Source organism: Telmatherina bonti, assembly GCF_933228915.1.
Source record: "Telmatherina bonti genome assembly, chromosome: 5".
Lineage (NCBI taxonomy): Eukaryota > Metazoa > Chordata > Actinopteri > Atheriniformes > Telmatherinidae > Telmatherina > Telmatherina bonti.
This window is the reverse complement of record NC_136623.1, coordinates 15,159,632-15,175,492: the sequence shown is the minus strand read 5'-3', so window position 1 is coordinate 15,175,492 and position 15,861 is coordinate 15,159,632. Positions and strand designations below refer to the sequence as shown.

The 15,861-nt window shown below is 38.8% G+C and overlaps 1 protein-coding gene across 1 annotated transcript in view; it reads right to left on the bottom strand.

The window, feature by feature from the left end:
• The window catches only part of myom3 (myomesin 3), a 50,430-nt gene that overhangs the window by 33,014 nt on the left and 1,555 nt on the right, over positions 1-15,861 (bottom strand). The window contains exons 3-9 of the mRNA XM_079240402.1: positions 15,836-15,861; positions 15,395-15,483; positions 12,059-12,103; positions 8,502-8,642; positions 8,261-8,422; positions 5,323-5,464; positions 2,029-2,228 (exon numbers count right to left, since the gene is read on the bottom strand). The exon at positions 15,836-15,861 is cut by the window's right edge and continues 67 nt beyond it. Coding sequence (XP_079096528.1) covers positions 2,029-2,228; positions 5,323-5,464; positions 8,261-8,422; positions 8,502-8,642; positions 12,059-12,103; positions 15,395-15,483; positions 15,836-15,861 — 805 coding nt within the window. The remainder of the gene's footprint in view (positions 1-2,028; positions 2,229-5,322; positions 5,465-8,260; positions 8,423-8,501; positions 8,643-12,058; positions 12,104-15,394; positions 15,484-15,835) is intronic.

Sequence of the window (15,861 nt, the reverse complement as noted above, 5' to 3'; positions counted from 1 at the left end):
GTGGATTGTAAAAGCAAAGTTGGTGTGAAGAGACCCGGCTGTTCCCTGAAATTTGGCATAAACTAGAGGGGACCAATCAGACAAAACCTACAGGTGGAAATGGCTGCAGCAAACTATGGAACAACTGTCAGCGAGCTGGTAAAGATTTCAGGGACCACTAAAAAGAGCTGGAAGCAGCAAGGGATACTTGCTGCTACTGGTGATCCATGCTTGGCTAGAAGGTTACTTATCCTCCTGTGAACTGTCTATCACTTGCAACTGGGATGTCCAGTGAGATTTGAGAGGTTTGCCAGTGCCACCATGGTCGCCCTCTAGCTCCACCCCTGCTTTTCTCTCATATATCAGTCAAAGGTGGATCACTTTTAATTGATGCAAGTGATTATCTTCCCACATATGCAGTCTTGCGAACATATATTACAACTTACTGATATGGTGCAAGTCAGCTCTGAATTGAAGACATAATACTGATTGTTACGGCCCAAGCCTGCTGGAATGTGGAGGAAGATGTCCCAACACCCGCACAAGACTAGGATTGGCCAGCCTTCTGCATCTCAGCCTCTACCCTTGGTGCTTTAGGATTGGTGGAGGACTTTTCAGGACCAAGGCTCATTGGCTACCTCCTCCGCCACTCTCCTATTTAAGGGACGTCATCAGCCTCATTCAGGGCAGCTGTGTTTGAGTGTGACACAGTTTGCCACTGTTGTACTGTTTGTGGGTTTTGCTGAGGTTTTGCCTTCTGGGACTTTTTGACTTGCTGTAGAGTTACAGAACTTGTAGTATTTTTGTCTGTGATTACAGAGCTGTTTGGGTTTTGTGTTTTTGTATTAAGAAAGGTATCTCTTCTGTATTGGGAAGTTTTGAGTTATCCCTTATTGTTTTGGTAAATTCACCTATTTGTAAATAAATTTATTGATTGTAACTTTTAGTTACTTGTTCTGTTTTATGTTACCATCCCTTTTTTAAACCCCTAGACTCCACAGGGGTCGTAACATGATAAATCATTAAGTATAACAGTGCTCCTAACTTTGGAATGGATGAACCAATCTTATGTCAACACAACAGAGAACTTAGCAAAGAATTGATTTATCTGCAACTGCTCATGTGGTTTTGTTTTGTTTTATTTAGGCGCTGAGCACAAAGTTGGAAAACACAATTGTTGGTTTTTGTGTTGGGAAAACTACATCTGTCCTTTTTACTCAAGATGTGCAAGAAATACACATAAGACTTGGTTTTTGATCTGTAAAAAGAACTTGGTTTGTTGCATGTGGCCAACTACCATGAGCTTGCATGATATTGATTTGCTGTATGATAATAAGGTGCATGATAGGCTATTGGGTACTACCAGAGGTATAAAGCAAGGCGTGGAGCTATGTGAGAGGGTCATTTTCTCACATATGAAAACATCTCAGTATAAAGAAAGGTGTATATTTACAGTTCCCTGGTTCCCTTTTCTTGCCCTTTTGTCTGGGGACATCATGCTCAAGTCATTAAGACTTCTGTAACGTGTATCACGTGGTGAAAATAAACCAGCATCATACAAGTTTGGTTTGGTTTTTATCCATTGTGAATAAAATGTTGCTCTGTGGGAGGGACTTTCAGTCCTGGAACTCGAGGGCCGATGTCCTGTCCACCCAATGTCCCCACTGCAACATGCCTGATTCAAATCAGTGTATTTTGTGTGCAGAGCTTGTCTGAATTTGAGTCAGGTGTGTTCCAGCAGAGGGACTTGGAAAACCTGCAGGACACCAGTCCTTGAGGTCCAGGATTGAGGATCTTTGCTCTCTAGGATTGTAAGTCATGGTTTTCTGTTTTCATTTGCATTTTTCACAGCGCTTCAGCATTTTTGGAATTGGGGTTGTATATTAACAGTAGCATGGAAACATCGCAAAAGCCTTTTTTCTAATAACATGGCAAAGAATTAAGTTAAACAAAAGTGTCAGACCCACTCCACTGTTTAATCATATTGTTGGAGAGATTCTGAAAAATTTTTGGGAACTTTTTTTCAACAACATAACAAAAAAGTGGTACCCATTGTCCTGGTGTGTTCCAGAGGATCTGCAGTAAATACAGGCTCTGTGGCTTTGGATGGGCGCCCGGCTCCGGCTCGGTTCACAGCACAAACTCTGAACTTATACAGAGTTCCTTCTTTCAGCCCAAACACCGGGAACTGGCACATTTTCTGAATATGCTCGTTGCAGCGCACCCACTCACCCTGACCGAGGTCACATCTGAAAGAGAAAGAGATAAATCAATGTTGTATAAGGAACATTTATGCGATAAAACGGAACTAAAGGAGAATAAATTTAAATAAGAAGTAAACAAACAACCCACCACATGATGTGAGCTGTCTGCAGAGGCATAATATGAACCAAACCAGCTGTAAAACCTTTAGCCCACACAGCAGCACAAGAAGTCTCCATATAACCTGCCAACATCTGCAGCTGCGAGAGGACCTCTTGTGAAAAAAATAAGTCTCCAAACACAATGCAAGAATGTTTCACAAAGTACAATCAAAGCTCAGATTATACACCATAAATATATATTCCAGTTGTGGTGCAGCTTGTTATTGAAATGGGGTTGCTAGGGAACTGGGAGGTATCTCACATTTATCTGTCTTCACCCAGGAACCAATAACTTTCTGTAGTTGTATCTCCAGCAGCAACTAAACAACACATCTGAGAAAAAACACCAACAAAATACACACACACACATGCTCACTGTTGTGTGCATGAACGCAAAAGGCATAAATGAAGCCAAACTTTCTCCAAGCACTGACAATCAACACACACACATGTAAACACACACATGGACAACCCTGACTGACTGGTGTTGGTGATAAGAGCAGCACCTTTTCTCCTCTGGGAGTCTTTGACTCCACTATTAATGTAGCGTTGAAGGCTGATAATTACGATGTGCACCATCCATCTCACGTGAACTCTGCCAAATGGATATTACAATGTCCAATCCAATTATCTTAGCAGCAGCCCAGAGAAAGACAAAGTTCAGCAGTGCAGTCCTACCGTGGATTTGTTGTTGACAAACTAGACAAGATGAGCGAAATAAAGACTGAATCAATAAAGAGTTTTCTTCCAAGGCATAAACACAGCTATCTGGACAAGCAGCCTTCTTGTCCCGTTCAATATTCAATTAATTAGCTGATAAAGTGACTTGACATTCACAAACCAGGCATTTAATTGGCTAGAAAATGTCCGCTTTGATAAATAAATAAATAATCACACGGTGAACACATTAACATCAATCATTAAGATGCATATAGCTGATCGATTAAAGCTTTTACTACTACATAATTAGTTGTTGATCAAACAGTAATCTGCCAAGATTTAGAAACTAAATGATTCTTTTGTGATAACTGAGTTCTGAATGAAAGTGGTGGATGAATTGACCTGAATACACGTTCTCATTGCATCTTCATCACACTGATACTCAAATCTATTTGCAGAAGAGTTTACTAAAGCAAGGCTCGGAATATGAGATAAAACATCTTTATCCATTTGCCTGTTTCAATATATTGATTAAATATTAAATACTATGCCACTGGTCCCTACTTCGGTGGATTTGAAAGGCGGTTTGTCACTGGTAAGTCTTGTTCTATGACAGCGTTCAGTAAATGAGTAAATCTGAATGGACCAAAACATCCGATGATCTCATTGAAGGAAAACCACGTCCGGTCTGACGTTGACTTTTGTCTCATGTCTTTCTCTTTCTCTGTCTCTTTCTCTCTTTCTTTCTCTTGCTTGCTCCAATAATGTCCTCAAGCATTTCTTTGAAGAATCAGTGTGTGTATTGAGAATGCCCAGTGTCCATTTGCCAGCATGTGACATAAAGTGAAATGCACAGTGCCACAGCATCCCCGGAAAAAAGTTGTGCAGGTGTATTAACCCTGGTATGATGCTGGGACAGTGACACTCCATTAATTGAAATAAGAATTTCTATTCTATTCTACAGTCATTTAGCAGATGGTTTTGTCCAAAGCGACTTACATATGAGTGAGAACAACACAAGCACAAAGTCAAACAGTAGAGGACATCGTAGGAAGGTGCTAGTGAACTGTCCAGTTGGACGCAGGTCTTTACATGAAGTGCTACAGGCTTTTTTTTTTGTTTGTTTTCTCCCTTCCCACCCCATAATAACACCTATGTCAAAATACAAAGAATACCGCCGTGTTATTAAACTGAGTCAGAAACACACACTTTTAAGGTTAGAAAGTTACATGGTGCTACTTTAAGATGGAGTGACCACACGGAGGCATTCCTCACTGCAGTGATGATACCTGAAAGATCAAGATCAGGTCAGAGCAATTTTCCCTGACAACCTTTTCTACTAAAAGTTTTGGGCTGGATCGAGGGTTTGAATTTCAGCTTGACAGGATGAAGTTAGCTGTGGAGAAACTTCCTAGAGTGACCCAGCCAGTGTTAAAGTAGAACATCAGGAGAAACCTTAAAATAACAGCTGAACAGTGAACAGATGCTCTCCATCCAAACCGAACCTGTTGAGCCTGATCATTTTTAAACGGAGTGAAAGTAATGTCCGAAGGAAAGGTGCAAAACTTGTAGGAAAATTATCAAAAGTCTTGAGGTTTCTGCCAAATGAGATTCATTCATTCATTCATTCATTCATTCATTTTCTTAACTGCTTGGTCCAACTAACCCTCTTTCCATAAATTATTTTAAAACATTTTTTCCACATGAAATTTTTTACTTTCACAGACATGTATAGAGACATTTTTTTTTATTGATATTATTTGACTTGATTTGTTTGATCTATTCTATGGAAATATTTTTAAAATAATATATTGCCATATTTATATAATAGAAATATTCTATAAAAATTGACCAGTTTAATTTTCTTGGCCTGTTTATCACTTAAGTAAACTTGCTTGTTGTGTGTTAGTGTTTACATGAGATTGTAGACTATATTTGTTTATTCTTTAATGAGCGGCATTATATTGGGTGACTCTTCTAACATCCACTGAAGTGGCAAAATTGCGAATTTACCATCCTCACTTATGAATATATTAGAAAACAGACTTTTATATAGGTGTCCACTGTGGGAAACTGAGGCCTGTCCCAGTAATCACTGGGTGAGAGGCAGGGTACACCCTGGACAAGTACCAGTATCACAGGTCACCAAAAGAGATCTGTTTATTGAATAATAAATGCAAATAAATGCGAGGTCTTTATATTTTCTCCAAAAAGCACCCTCCAATGATTTGCACTTCAGGGAAAGACTTAGAAAAATGAAATCAAGATTTGACTCATGATTTATCAAATGCTCTGGCAAATGAATAAATCTGAAACTCACTTTTCCACATAATAACCCTCCACAGGTGACGCTCCATCAGCACTGGGTGGCTGCCAAGTCAGGAAGACGTAGTCCTTGTTGACATCGGACACCTGCACCGCCAGAGGAGATGCAGGACCTTCGTGCACCGCAGCTGCTGCATCTAAGGAAGAACAGTAGAGTCCATTAGGGGAGAAAGAAGCTGAAGAATGAGGCAGAGGCATTCGCCTAACACGGATATAAGCTGGAGGTAAAAACAATAATGAGCCTGAGGGTGATGAGAGGAGGTGTAGAAACATGAGAAGGAATAGAAGGTTTGTATGGAAACAAGCAAAACATGCTAAACTGAAGTGAGACGGTTTGTCATGTTTCCAAACCTGCTCCTCAGGCTACAAATATATTTTCAAGAAAAAGGCTGAAGTCTCAGACATATTCCTCTCTTCCTCTCTTTACTTCTGCTGCACTGCTGTACCTGTGTTTAATGCAAATATGACGGGCAAATACAGGAGAAAGCAAACAAACAGGCGAGTTCCCTGATTGGCTAATTAGCGCCTGCAGCTCTGATAAAGAATAATGTGAAAGCAAAAGACCTGAGCCAAGATTTTAAAAGAATCTTTGCGGAGAGACCTCTTTGCATGGTGTACATATGTGTATTTGTACTTGTACAGCGTGCACTCAAAGCTCATAAATGATTCAAAGCCCTTTATGCTATTTCTATTGCATGAGCACATGCATTGCACTGAAACATACTTTGTACATGTGCCAATAGCTCATGCAGTCCACATTTCAATTGTTTGATGAGTCAACGTGCAAGCTTTTCTCTGGCTGATATACATGCTGCAGACCGAGTATTAGACAGAACAGGAGTCCATGGAGAATATATACTTTCACCGAACGAAGTTAACAAGCCCTCAACTGCAGAGCAGTTTGATTGATGGTGCAATTTCAGCATATGAATCACTGCAGTTTTCTGTCGGGAAATGAGAGAAGAACCAGAAATCTATTGAATACAAATAGTGTTTTGGGAGTAGTTTTGCACAAAATACAATTTATCCAATGTGGGACAACTACTGATGATTCCACTCAAAGCTCTCAAGGTCACTCCAAAGCATTTGTCAGCTGTCAAACACTTGAAAGAAAGCACATGATCTGAAAGGCAGACCCGTCTGACGTTTTAAAGATCTGATTGCAATTTAAAGGTGTGACGTAGTTCTCATGCGCTGCATCCCACTCCCACAGAGACAAGAAGCGCATGCCAAAGAATGTTTCACATCGCTCCTGCAAAAACAGCTGCTTTTTACACTTAGGCTTTTCTAAAAGTAAAACAAATTATTTATAGTCTCAGGGGAAAGGTAATTATTGAGTTATACTCCTGGAAGGCAAATTGGACAGAGAGAGTCATGGTTACAGGATAAGTATCAGTTTCCTCTTAGTAAGACCAATGGGACATATTTTCTTTAACTATTCATTTTACTCAAACGGCCCCCTTGTGATGCTCTTCCGGTGCTTTCATCCATCTCATAGTTCGAAGCAGCAGACTAAGTTTGCTCAGCCATCATAATATGACCCAGAGGAGCTTTAGTCTGCATGACAACTGGATACACCTCCTTCTGCTAAAGTCCCACACATCACTGTAAAGCTTGCTAGTGCTGCACATATACCACATGCACACAAAAATCACTTGTTTTTCTTTTGCTTTTCATTAAAAGGGTCCTATTATGGTATTTCAAGTTTTCTGAGCTTTCTACAGTGTTACAATGTTGAATCCTCATCAGACAAGTGAACGGCACTGTTTTTTTTTATCACCTAAACGCATGTTTGAGTTTGAGTTTGAGTTCCAGCACGTTCTCCGTTCGGTTTCCATGGCAACGAAAAGTGCTCCGTTTTAGAGAGTTTTTTCTACTTGGAAATCCTTGTGACGTCCCGGGGGATAAGGTTCGGTGATTGGTTACCTTCTACTGGTTAACAAGGGCATGTACAAATACATCAGGCGGGTGGAAAACGTTGGATAAAGTTATTTCAAACAATGGCTGGTGAGTTTACCAAAGAGAGACATCCTGCTGTATTCGTTGCTGTGGGTTGCTGTTTTCCACTTCGTTTTCAGGGTCTGATTCAGGTTCCAACATGTAGGGCTGTATGCTATGTGTTAACATTGTATTTTGTTTTATTTATTGAGTTCATATTAGCCTAATCCTTCTGTTTATGAGATGTTACAATGACGGCAAAAGCAGTTGCGGTGCGCGCTCCCGATGTAGTGCAGTGGCAGCTGACCAATCAGTGGCAACCTATATCTGGCGGAGGCGGGGCTTAATGCAGAAGAGTCTCAATCCACTCGTTTTACGCACAGGCTGATCTGACAGCCTACGGAGAGTGTCGGTCTGAAGTAAATAAAGCGATTTGTGACAATAACTCGATCAATCCCAGCCCTTCTGGTCTCAGAAATAAAAATAAATTAGCACATAATAGTTCCACTTTAAGTTCCATTTTTTTAAAATAAGCTTTTTGGACCTCGCCCTTTCACATCTTTGATAAAGTTACATGACTGAATAGCAAAGTTTTCAGATTTCCCTCATTAACCCATAAGAACCCAGCATGACATGTATGATATATTCAGTTTATGAGACGTTTGGCATCACTTTATGATACAAAATTTGCTCAAAAATCATGTGGAACACAGTCTGATTTTTATCTTTTGCACCCTAATGGACACCAGAAAGCAGAAGATTACACTATAAAACTTTTCTGACATTTTATATCATAATAAATGCTAAATAACTAAAAATTGTTGGTACTTTTTTTATTGAACATTTGTTAGAGGGACAGATTGACAAAACCTCATATTTAATAAAAATTGGACTTATATTAGCATTTTTCATGGGTTGGGTCTTTTTGGGTTAATGTTTGGATTTCAATGCTGTTGTGGAGGAAGATGCTGAAACCATTTAATCTCGGTTTTCACCTTTGATGTAAACAAAAGCCTTGTGCTCCTGGATCCCATCCCAGGTCCGCAGTCTGGCAGTGTAAAAACCTTCATCCTCCTTATGTGCAGCTCTTAAAGTGATGGTGGCCTTGTTGTCAATCGTTTTTATCTCCACACTGCTGGACTGATGCAGCTGTAAGCCTGGATAATTACATAAAATGTTTTTAAACAGTCTAAAATCAGGCTCGAGTGACTCTACCCCTCCCCATGTGGTACTTACCATCTCTGAACCAGCTGACATCCTGCTGGAAGGGTAGCAGAGCTGAGGTGAAGGCACACTGCAGGGTGAGGCTGTTACCCTCCCTCACCCAGGTTGGGGGGAAGGAAATGTCAAACTGTGCTTCTTCTTGCAGCTGCAAGGCTTCAAAAAAAAAAAAAAGAAAAAAAAAAAAAAGGACAAAGTGTCGAGAGGGCAAATGAAAAGCAAAGAGGAAGCTGTTGGGTTAGAAATGCAAACAATAAATTGGAGGAAATTGGCAAACAAAGTAACAATTTCAGTTGGATGTAGCTTTAAAATTGTGTTGACCTCCTTCAGCTAAAAGAAGAAAGAGAGGGTTGAATTCTGATGGAAGAATTCCACCCATCTGGGAGCTCTGCAACCAGAAGTATTCGGGATGTGACATCGATTTGTCATTTTCTTTGCAATCTAGCACACACTTTCTTTCACAAGAGGAGTGAAACTAAATTAAGAAAACTGAGAGGCTTCAACTTAAGAAAAAAAATCTTATGCAGCCTGGAAAAGCACTGTTGAAAAAAAAAGGATTTCTTCCTTATTCAAGAGAGCACTGACATAAAGGCTGGCTTCAAGCAGCGTCCCCCGAGGAAACAACAGAGAAAAGCAGAATAGCTGACGGAGTGACACCTCTTTTGAAAGTGGATAGTTTCTGACAAGTCATTCCTTCACATATCATTCATTCTCCGACTTGTCAAAGAAGGTGCTGAATCAAATCTGGAAGTGAGAGGTATGTGAGTCACGAGGTCTTGTCAGATCCTATTGTTGGGCATAAATCTGACAGGGAGAGGCCGTGAGATGTTTCCTATAATGGTCTCATTCTGCTCAGCAGTCCAACCAATCACAACAGTGCGTGTGGATGTTTATTCTATTTACACGCACTGCTCAGGTGTTTGCTTCGCATCATTCAAACTGATGATTATGATAAGTTTGTCACAGTTGCGCTTTTGTTTATTGAGTGATTTGTGTTGGAAAAAACGATCTGCTTCGTCAGAGATGATCAAGTGTCAGTTAAATAAATATGGCCGCATGAAATTCCGCAGCACATTTTCACAGCAAGCTCCCCCTGATGCTATTACAAGCAGATAAAGCTTCCCTTCAAAATGATTGCCACTTAATTTCCAAAGTGTGGGGAATGATCGCATTGTGGTGCACCTACACACTGCTGTGCATACATGTACATGAGCTGGATGAGCAGATTTATTTTTGATCTTTCAGATCAGTTTAATGGGTAATAAAAAGTTGGCATGGATAACTTTTAAAAACTGATTAACAGTCTCCACAAGATTCATGGCCAAACTGAACAACTTTACAACATGTAGTATGTAAAATTGCAGGAGAATGTGCATAAAATGTACTGAAGTGTCTGATTTATCTACTAGTAGAGATAAGCATTAAGTCAGAGCTGCACATTCAAACCAGAGCAGAGCTTTCTCTCTGTAGGAGAATGAATAATATGAAAGTAATAATGCATGAAGTTATGTACAAAAGTCTCTTCACCCTTTGTTTCTTGATATTCTCATTCCAAGGAACAAGCTTTCGTGTGATTTTTTTTTTACAACTGTCTTCATCAAAACTTCTGCAAGCTGGCTGGTTTAGTTTTTATGGTCTTTTTTTCTCTGCAGTCCGTGTACCTGATGAGGACTTTTTTGTTTCTTTTGTTCATTTTTTAAGGCCCTTCACACTGAGTTATAAATCATCCTGGTATCAAAGAAGCATCAAACCCAAGGGATGAACCAATGTTACTTCTACACATAACAACCAACTTTGCTTAGCAAAGACTCAGTTTTAGATTGCGTCTTTTTTGGACTTTATTACAAGCAACTTGCCAAAAATACACAGAATTTGCTCTCATTCTCATGAACCGATAAGAAATGGCAAATATGATTTTTTTTGCAACCATATAACAATATTGCTCCACAAACGGGCAATTCCTGAAGAGATAATAATCCACCTGAGACCTGACTCAAGGCCAAAGAGGTACATTGGGAAATTTATTTGGTCCAGCTGCTGTTTAGTAAAGTCTCATCAGAAATATCCAAGGAAAGGTGGCTGTCAAGAAGCCGTTTTAAGGACAGGAAACAAGCAGAAAAAGCTGCTTAGACATCAATATTATTCATGCAGTATGGGATTCTTTTCACAGGAAATGGAACAAAATACACAAAATAGCTTTTGAAAGTTGTTGATGAAGCTTGGAGAGCTATTGAAGACTGCCTTATGAAATAATAAAAAGGAACTTGTCTCACAGGATTAAGAAAAAATGAAATCCTAACCAGATGCCCGAGCCACCTCAAGTAACTCCTCCCGATGCAGAAGAGCAGCAGCTCTACTCTGAACCCCTCCCAGATGACCAAGCTTCACCCCTTTTTCTAAGAGAGACTCTGCAGAGGAAACTCATTTCAGCCGCCTGCATTCCCAAACTTGTTCTTTCAGTCACTACCAACAACTCGTGTACATTGGACCGTATTTATATTTCATTACCCTAATTTCAAGTTTAAAATCCAATAAACAACCTGTTTCTTGTGTTTCATATGAAATTTGCAAAGTAATTATGGAAAAACAAGCTGAATATTTATATTTTAACATTCTATTTTAAATTGAACATGAAATGAACAAATGTTGCACAAACCAAGACTTTAAACGTTAACTTTACACATAATTCATGAGAGCCATCTGCGCTGGTGTTCTGCTTGTATGAAGGGGGATTTGGCATCATTCTGCTTCTCAACTCGTCACCCGTTCTGCACTCTAGTATTGTCCTGTATAATGTTGGTTTTCCTGTACTCTTTCACCAGTAGGACATTCAGCTAAAAGCCCAGCTGGAGGGAAACTGCAGTTTAAATTGATGTCACAGCTATAACTGCAACTCTGGCAACATCCTAAATGCCAACATCCTAAAAGGTTTTTGGTATGCACATTTTATTTTTGCATTTTCCTTTAGCTGTTATAATTCACACAAGAACAATTGATCCTTGACTAATTAAAGAAATATCCACTGTTGTCCTCTCCTGACTAATCATGCCCCGCGTTCTTTGAGGAAAATTAATGTGGATCATTTAGCTTTATGCACATTTAACATAGTCAGATATTGAGCATGCTGTAGAAGCTTTGGCTGAAGAAGTCTTCACAGAGTGGAGGTTATATAGGGCATAGAGTGCAACAGCCACAGCTTGGAGCAAAACGGGATAAATCTCCTGCTGTCCCCGAAATGAAATATACATGACTGTCATTTCTGCTCAAATGGAAGCAAGTCGTTTTATCCCTACAGCAACCATCCCACATCTAATTAACACCCCTATGTTCACAGACACCCACAGTGAAACAAAAATCCCGTAATAAACAAACACCTTCAACGCTCTGCTCTTTTTCAACACACCCATATATTTCCTTAGTATGTTCAGCATGCACAGCAGCTCCGAATGTTATGCCAGAGTCTTCAAAGCCACCCCAGCTCTGCCTCGCTGACTGGTGGAGGCGGGGACTTCAAAGAGTAGCAGAGAAAATGAAAGAGGACACTTTTTATTAGTCCCTGGCTTGAAACTTACTGGCGGTCTGCGAGCGTTCTGAATCAGCCACGGCTCCTCGAAATGCTGAATCACGGAGGGAGAGCAGGACAGATTGACAAAGCCAGGGAGGGTCAGAGATGGAGACAGAAACACAGAATGATGTGAAACTGAAGGAGAAAGAGATGGAAAGGCACAGCACACAAATCAAACCTGGCAATGTTACGTTTATGCAGGTCACATCTAATATTCCTTTTGACTAAGGCCTTAAAAATATAGAGAGGATAAGCCTTGAAGTTTCTCATCAAAGCCCTGATGGCCTAATTGATCTATGATATAGGGTAAATTTACTACACTGAGTGATAAAATGAGGGCTCATCTAAAAGGTTAATTTTTTTTTCTTTTTTAATTACATGACCACATTGTGCAACAGTATTCCCTACCATTAAATGACAGTGTGTCACTTAATTATAAATGAAGGCTGAATAAATGTCTTTTTTAGTCATTTTAATCTGATGCTGACTCTACATACACATTATTTTTCTTAGATTTTAAAATTAAGCTTGACTTATAAAGGGTCACACTGAGACAAGGCAATAATAGAAAGTACACTGAGTCATTTAGGGGTCATTGAGTCCATTAGGCCAGTGTTTTTCAACCACTGTGCTGTGGCACACTCGTGTGCTGTGAGAGATTATCAGTTGTGCCCTGAGAAATTATGCAGTTTCACCTAATTGGTCTAAAAAGCAGCTCTTTGTTCATCCAAACAGGTCCCAGTGAAAGATAATAAAATTCTTTCATCTTGTGTTCATCTGATTTCTATTCAAGAGGCTTTGACAAGATGGACTTTATATGGACTTTAAAAAAAAAACAAAAACATTTTGGTTTTGTGGTGTACCTTGTGATTTTTCAGTGAAAAAGAACATGCCTTGGCTCAGAAAAGGTTGAAAAACACTGCTTTAGGCAATGCTTTATTCTAATATATATATGTGTGTGTATATATATATATATATATATATATATATATATATATATATATATATATATATATATATATGTATATATATATATATATGTGTATATATATATATATATATATATGTATATATATATATATATATATATATATATATATATATATATATATATATATATATATATATATATATATATATATATACATATAGATATATAGATATATATAAATGGCAGGAGTGAAGCAGAAAGTGTTATTTTGCCTTCTCGAAAAGCTATGATAATGTTTTCAAGCTATGTCCAACGGATAGGAGAAAGGTGAAAGAAATGCAAAATTGCGGCCATGAGAAGAAGAAGAAAACAACACCAAAAACAAATAAGGAAGATGCGAGTGGAAGTGGAAAGCTAGCTGGTTTCATCACATGTATCTTCAGTTGCATAGCAACAGCCAAACCACCTGCAAAGAAAGGGGGCGTGTCTTCTGTAAATTGCGCCGTCACGAATTCCACCTGCAGAACGCTAATCACCTTATTGCAAGAAACTGTTTTGGTAAGTTATGTAACTCTTTCCGCTGCTACTTAAGTTATAACTAAAAAAAAAAAAACAAAAAAAAAAAAAAAACAGAAAAAGAAAACAACTGAGACCAAAATAAAAGTACAAAATGAGGAAAACTCGGCAACTATTGACGCTCCTGCTTTTCCTGACTGAAAGCTGGACAGACACGATACAAACGTACAGCGTCAAAGTGAACGTATGTAGACATAATAGATTTCAGGATTAATACCGACTGAATATTGTCCGATATAAATGTTAACACATTGTTTGTACGTTGTTTGCACAGGATATTGTGCATGCGCAGGACCCACAAGCTTGTTTGTGATCACGACGCTGCTGGCCACGACTTCAACCTGCAGAGGCACCAATAGTAAGAACGTATGTCAGCGCTCAGCCAATAGTAAGTCAGGCTTTATTATTACCCTGCAGCGATGGTTTGCATGTCTGCCTTCTGTTAGCATCATAACTTACAAAGTTATGGATGAATTTTGGTTAAATATTAAGGAAATGTCAGAAATGAACTAGTGATCTGAGTCACCACATGTATACAGGATTTTTTCTAAATGATTCTTTACTACGAGGAGATAAAGATCCTTTTGCTATTAGAGCATCTTCATAAAATAAAAATGCCCACAATTATTGGCAGGAAAAAAAATGGCTTGGTGGAAGTCTGTACTCTCTGTTTACTTAGTAAAACTTAGGTAATGGGATCAGTCCATCCAAGCTTGATCACTCTGATTTTGGTCAATACAGCTGTTTACATGCAATGTTATTGGTTTTAGGGTGGTGACTTGTTTTAATTCTATGAGGCTTTTCTCTGTGGTTCACTTTATTCTGTTCTTTAAAATGGTAGCAATGACCTTCTTAGAGCACACCTTATGCACAAAAGTGCAAGTAAATGGATATTTTGGCATAAAAAACCTCGAACAGAAATATTTTTGTCCCCTTCGGTTCAAGTGCTGTAGGTAAGAACTATGAGCTCTGGGAAACTTCATCAGTCTATCTAAAGCCTCTTATTTCTTGTCCTTTGAAATCACAGATGGGAAGTACTTAGTACTTAAATCCTCCATCAGGTGTAATCTGACAAAGTAAATTTCTGTTTACATCAATTGCTAATTGCTGCTTTTAGAAACAGTTATCCTTTATTTGCTGTTCTTGCAGTTTATCCTTTTTGCCAAACAAAGTGTGTGTATTTTATAGCTCTTTGTTTTACAAAAAATGCAAACGAGACCTTTTATATGTTCTTTATCTTGGACCTTTTACTTGTAATACACAGCCACCAGGAGGCGGTGTTATCAGTGGATGATCGCTGGAAAAGTGTGGAGAGCAGGGCTATGTATTCCTGCTCCAGGATATGACAATAGCACATTCCAGGCTATTACTCTTACATTGTACTCTGTTATTTATCTCTTCTTAACTGTTTTGCAAATATTTTTAATTTTATAATGTTCTGTTGCTTGTGTTATAAACACAATTGTACATGTATAGGCCACAACAACTAAATTTTCCAAGTACTTCTATTCTATTCTTTTCTATTGACCATTGCATATATTTAGATGATCAAGCAAATCCAAGTTTACCGGATTTGTCTGTCATGCTGTTTTTATGATACTTTGCTGACCGTAAACTTGCAGCCCACCACCTTGTCTTTTCCCTGATATTGCTACACCAGTCTGTGAATACCTCTATATCTAGTTTTAGGTATATATGTACTGATAGGTTTTATGCTATTATACCGATAGTATAAACACTGAAGCTGAACCATTTAGTCAATGATGAAATGTAATTTTGGTCACTGTTTAGACAGGTTAGCTAAATGGAGCATAATTGAAATGGGAAACAACTCACAGTTTACCAGTAGTGTTCCAAAGGTCATAGCTTCACCCAGGGGACTTTTGGCCACCACTCTATATTCGCCAGCATCATCGGAACAGCACCTTTTTATGGAGGATGTAGAATTTCTTTTGATTATCAGTGAAAGGTAAAAGTCAGCTTCAGCTTTGATTTCTTGTTTCTCTAGCAGATTAACTGAGAAGTGATCCCCAAATGCAACATAATGACAGAAAAAATGCACTGCATTGATTGACTTTGTCATTTAATTCAGCTCAAACTTAACAGAACAGTGACATTTTATAACACATTACCCAGGGAGTGCCTTCAATTATTTCTGTCTTCTATTTTTTACCATTATGCAAGTCACACGTCCCTTGTCTCATCTTGATTTAGATTTGCACAGTTTTCTGGACAAAAATGTTCAATCCTAATTAGAAATGTGAGCTTGTGACCCACCTTCTAATCTCCAGTGAGTTCAGCCC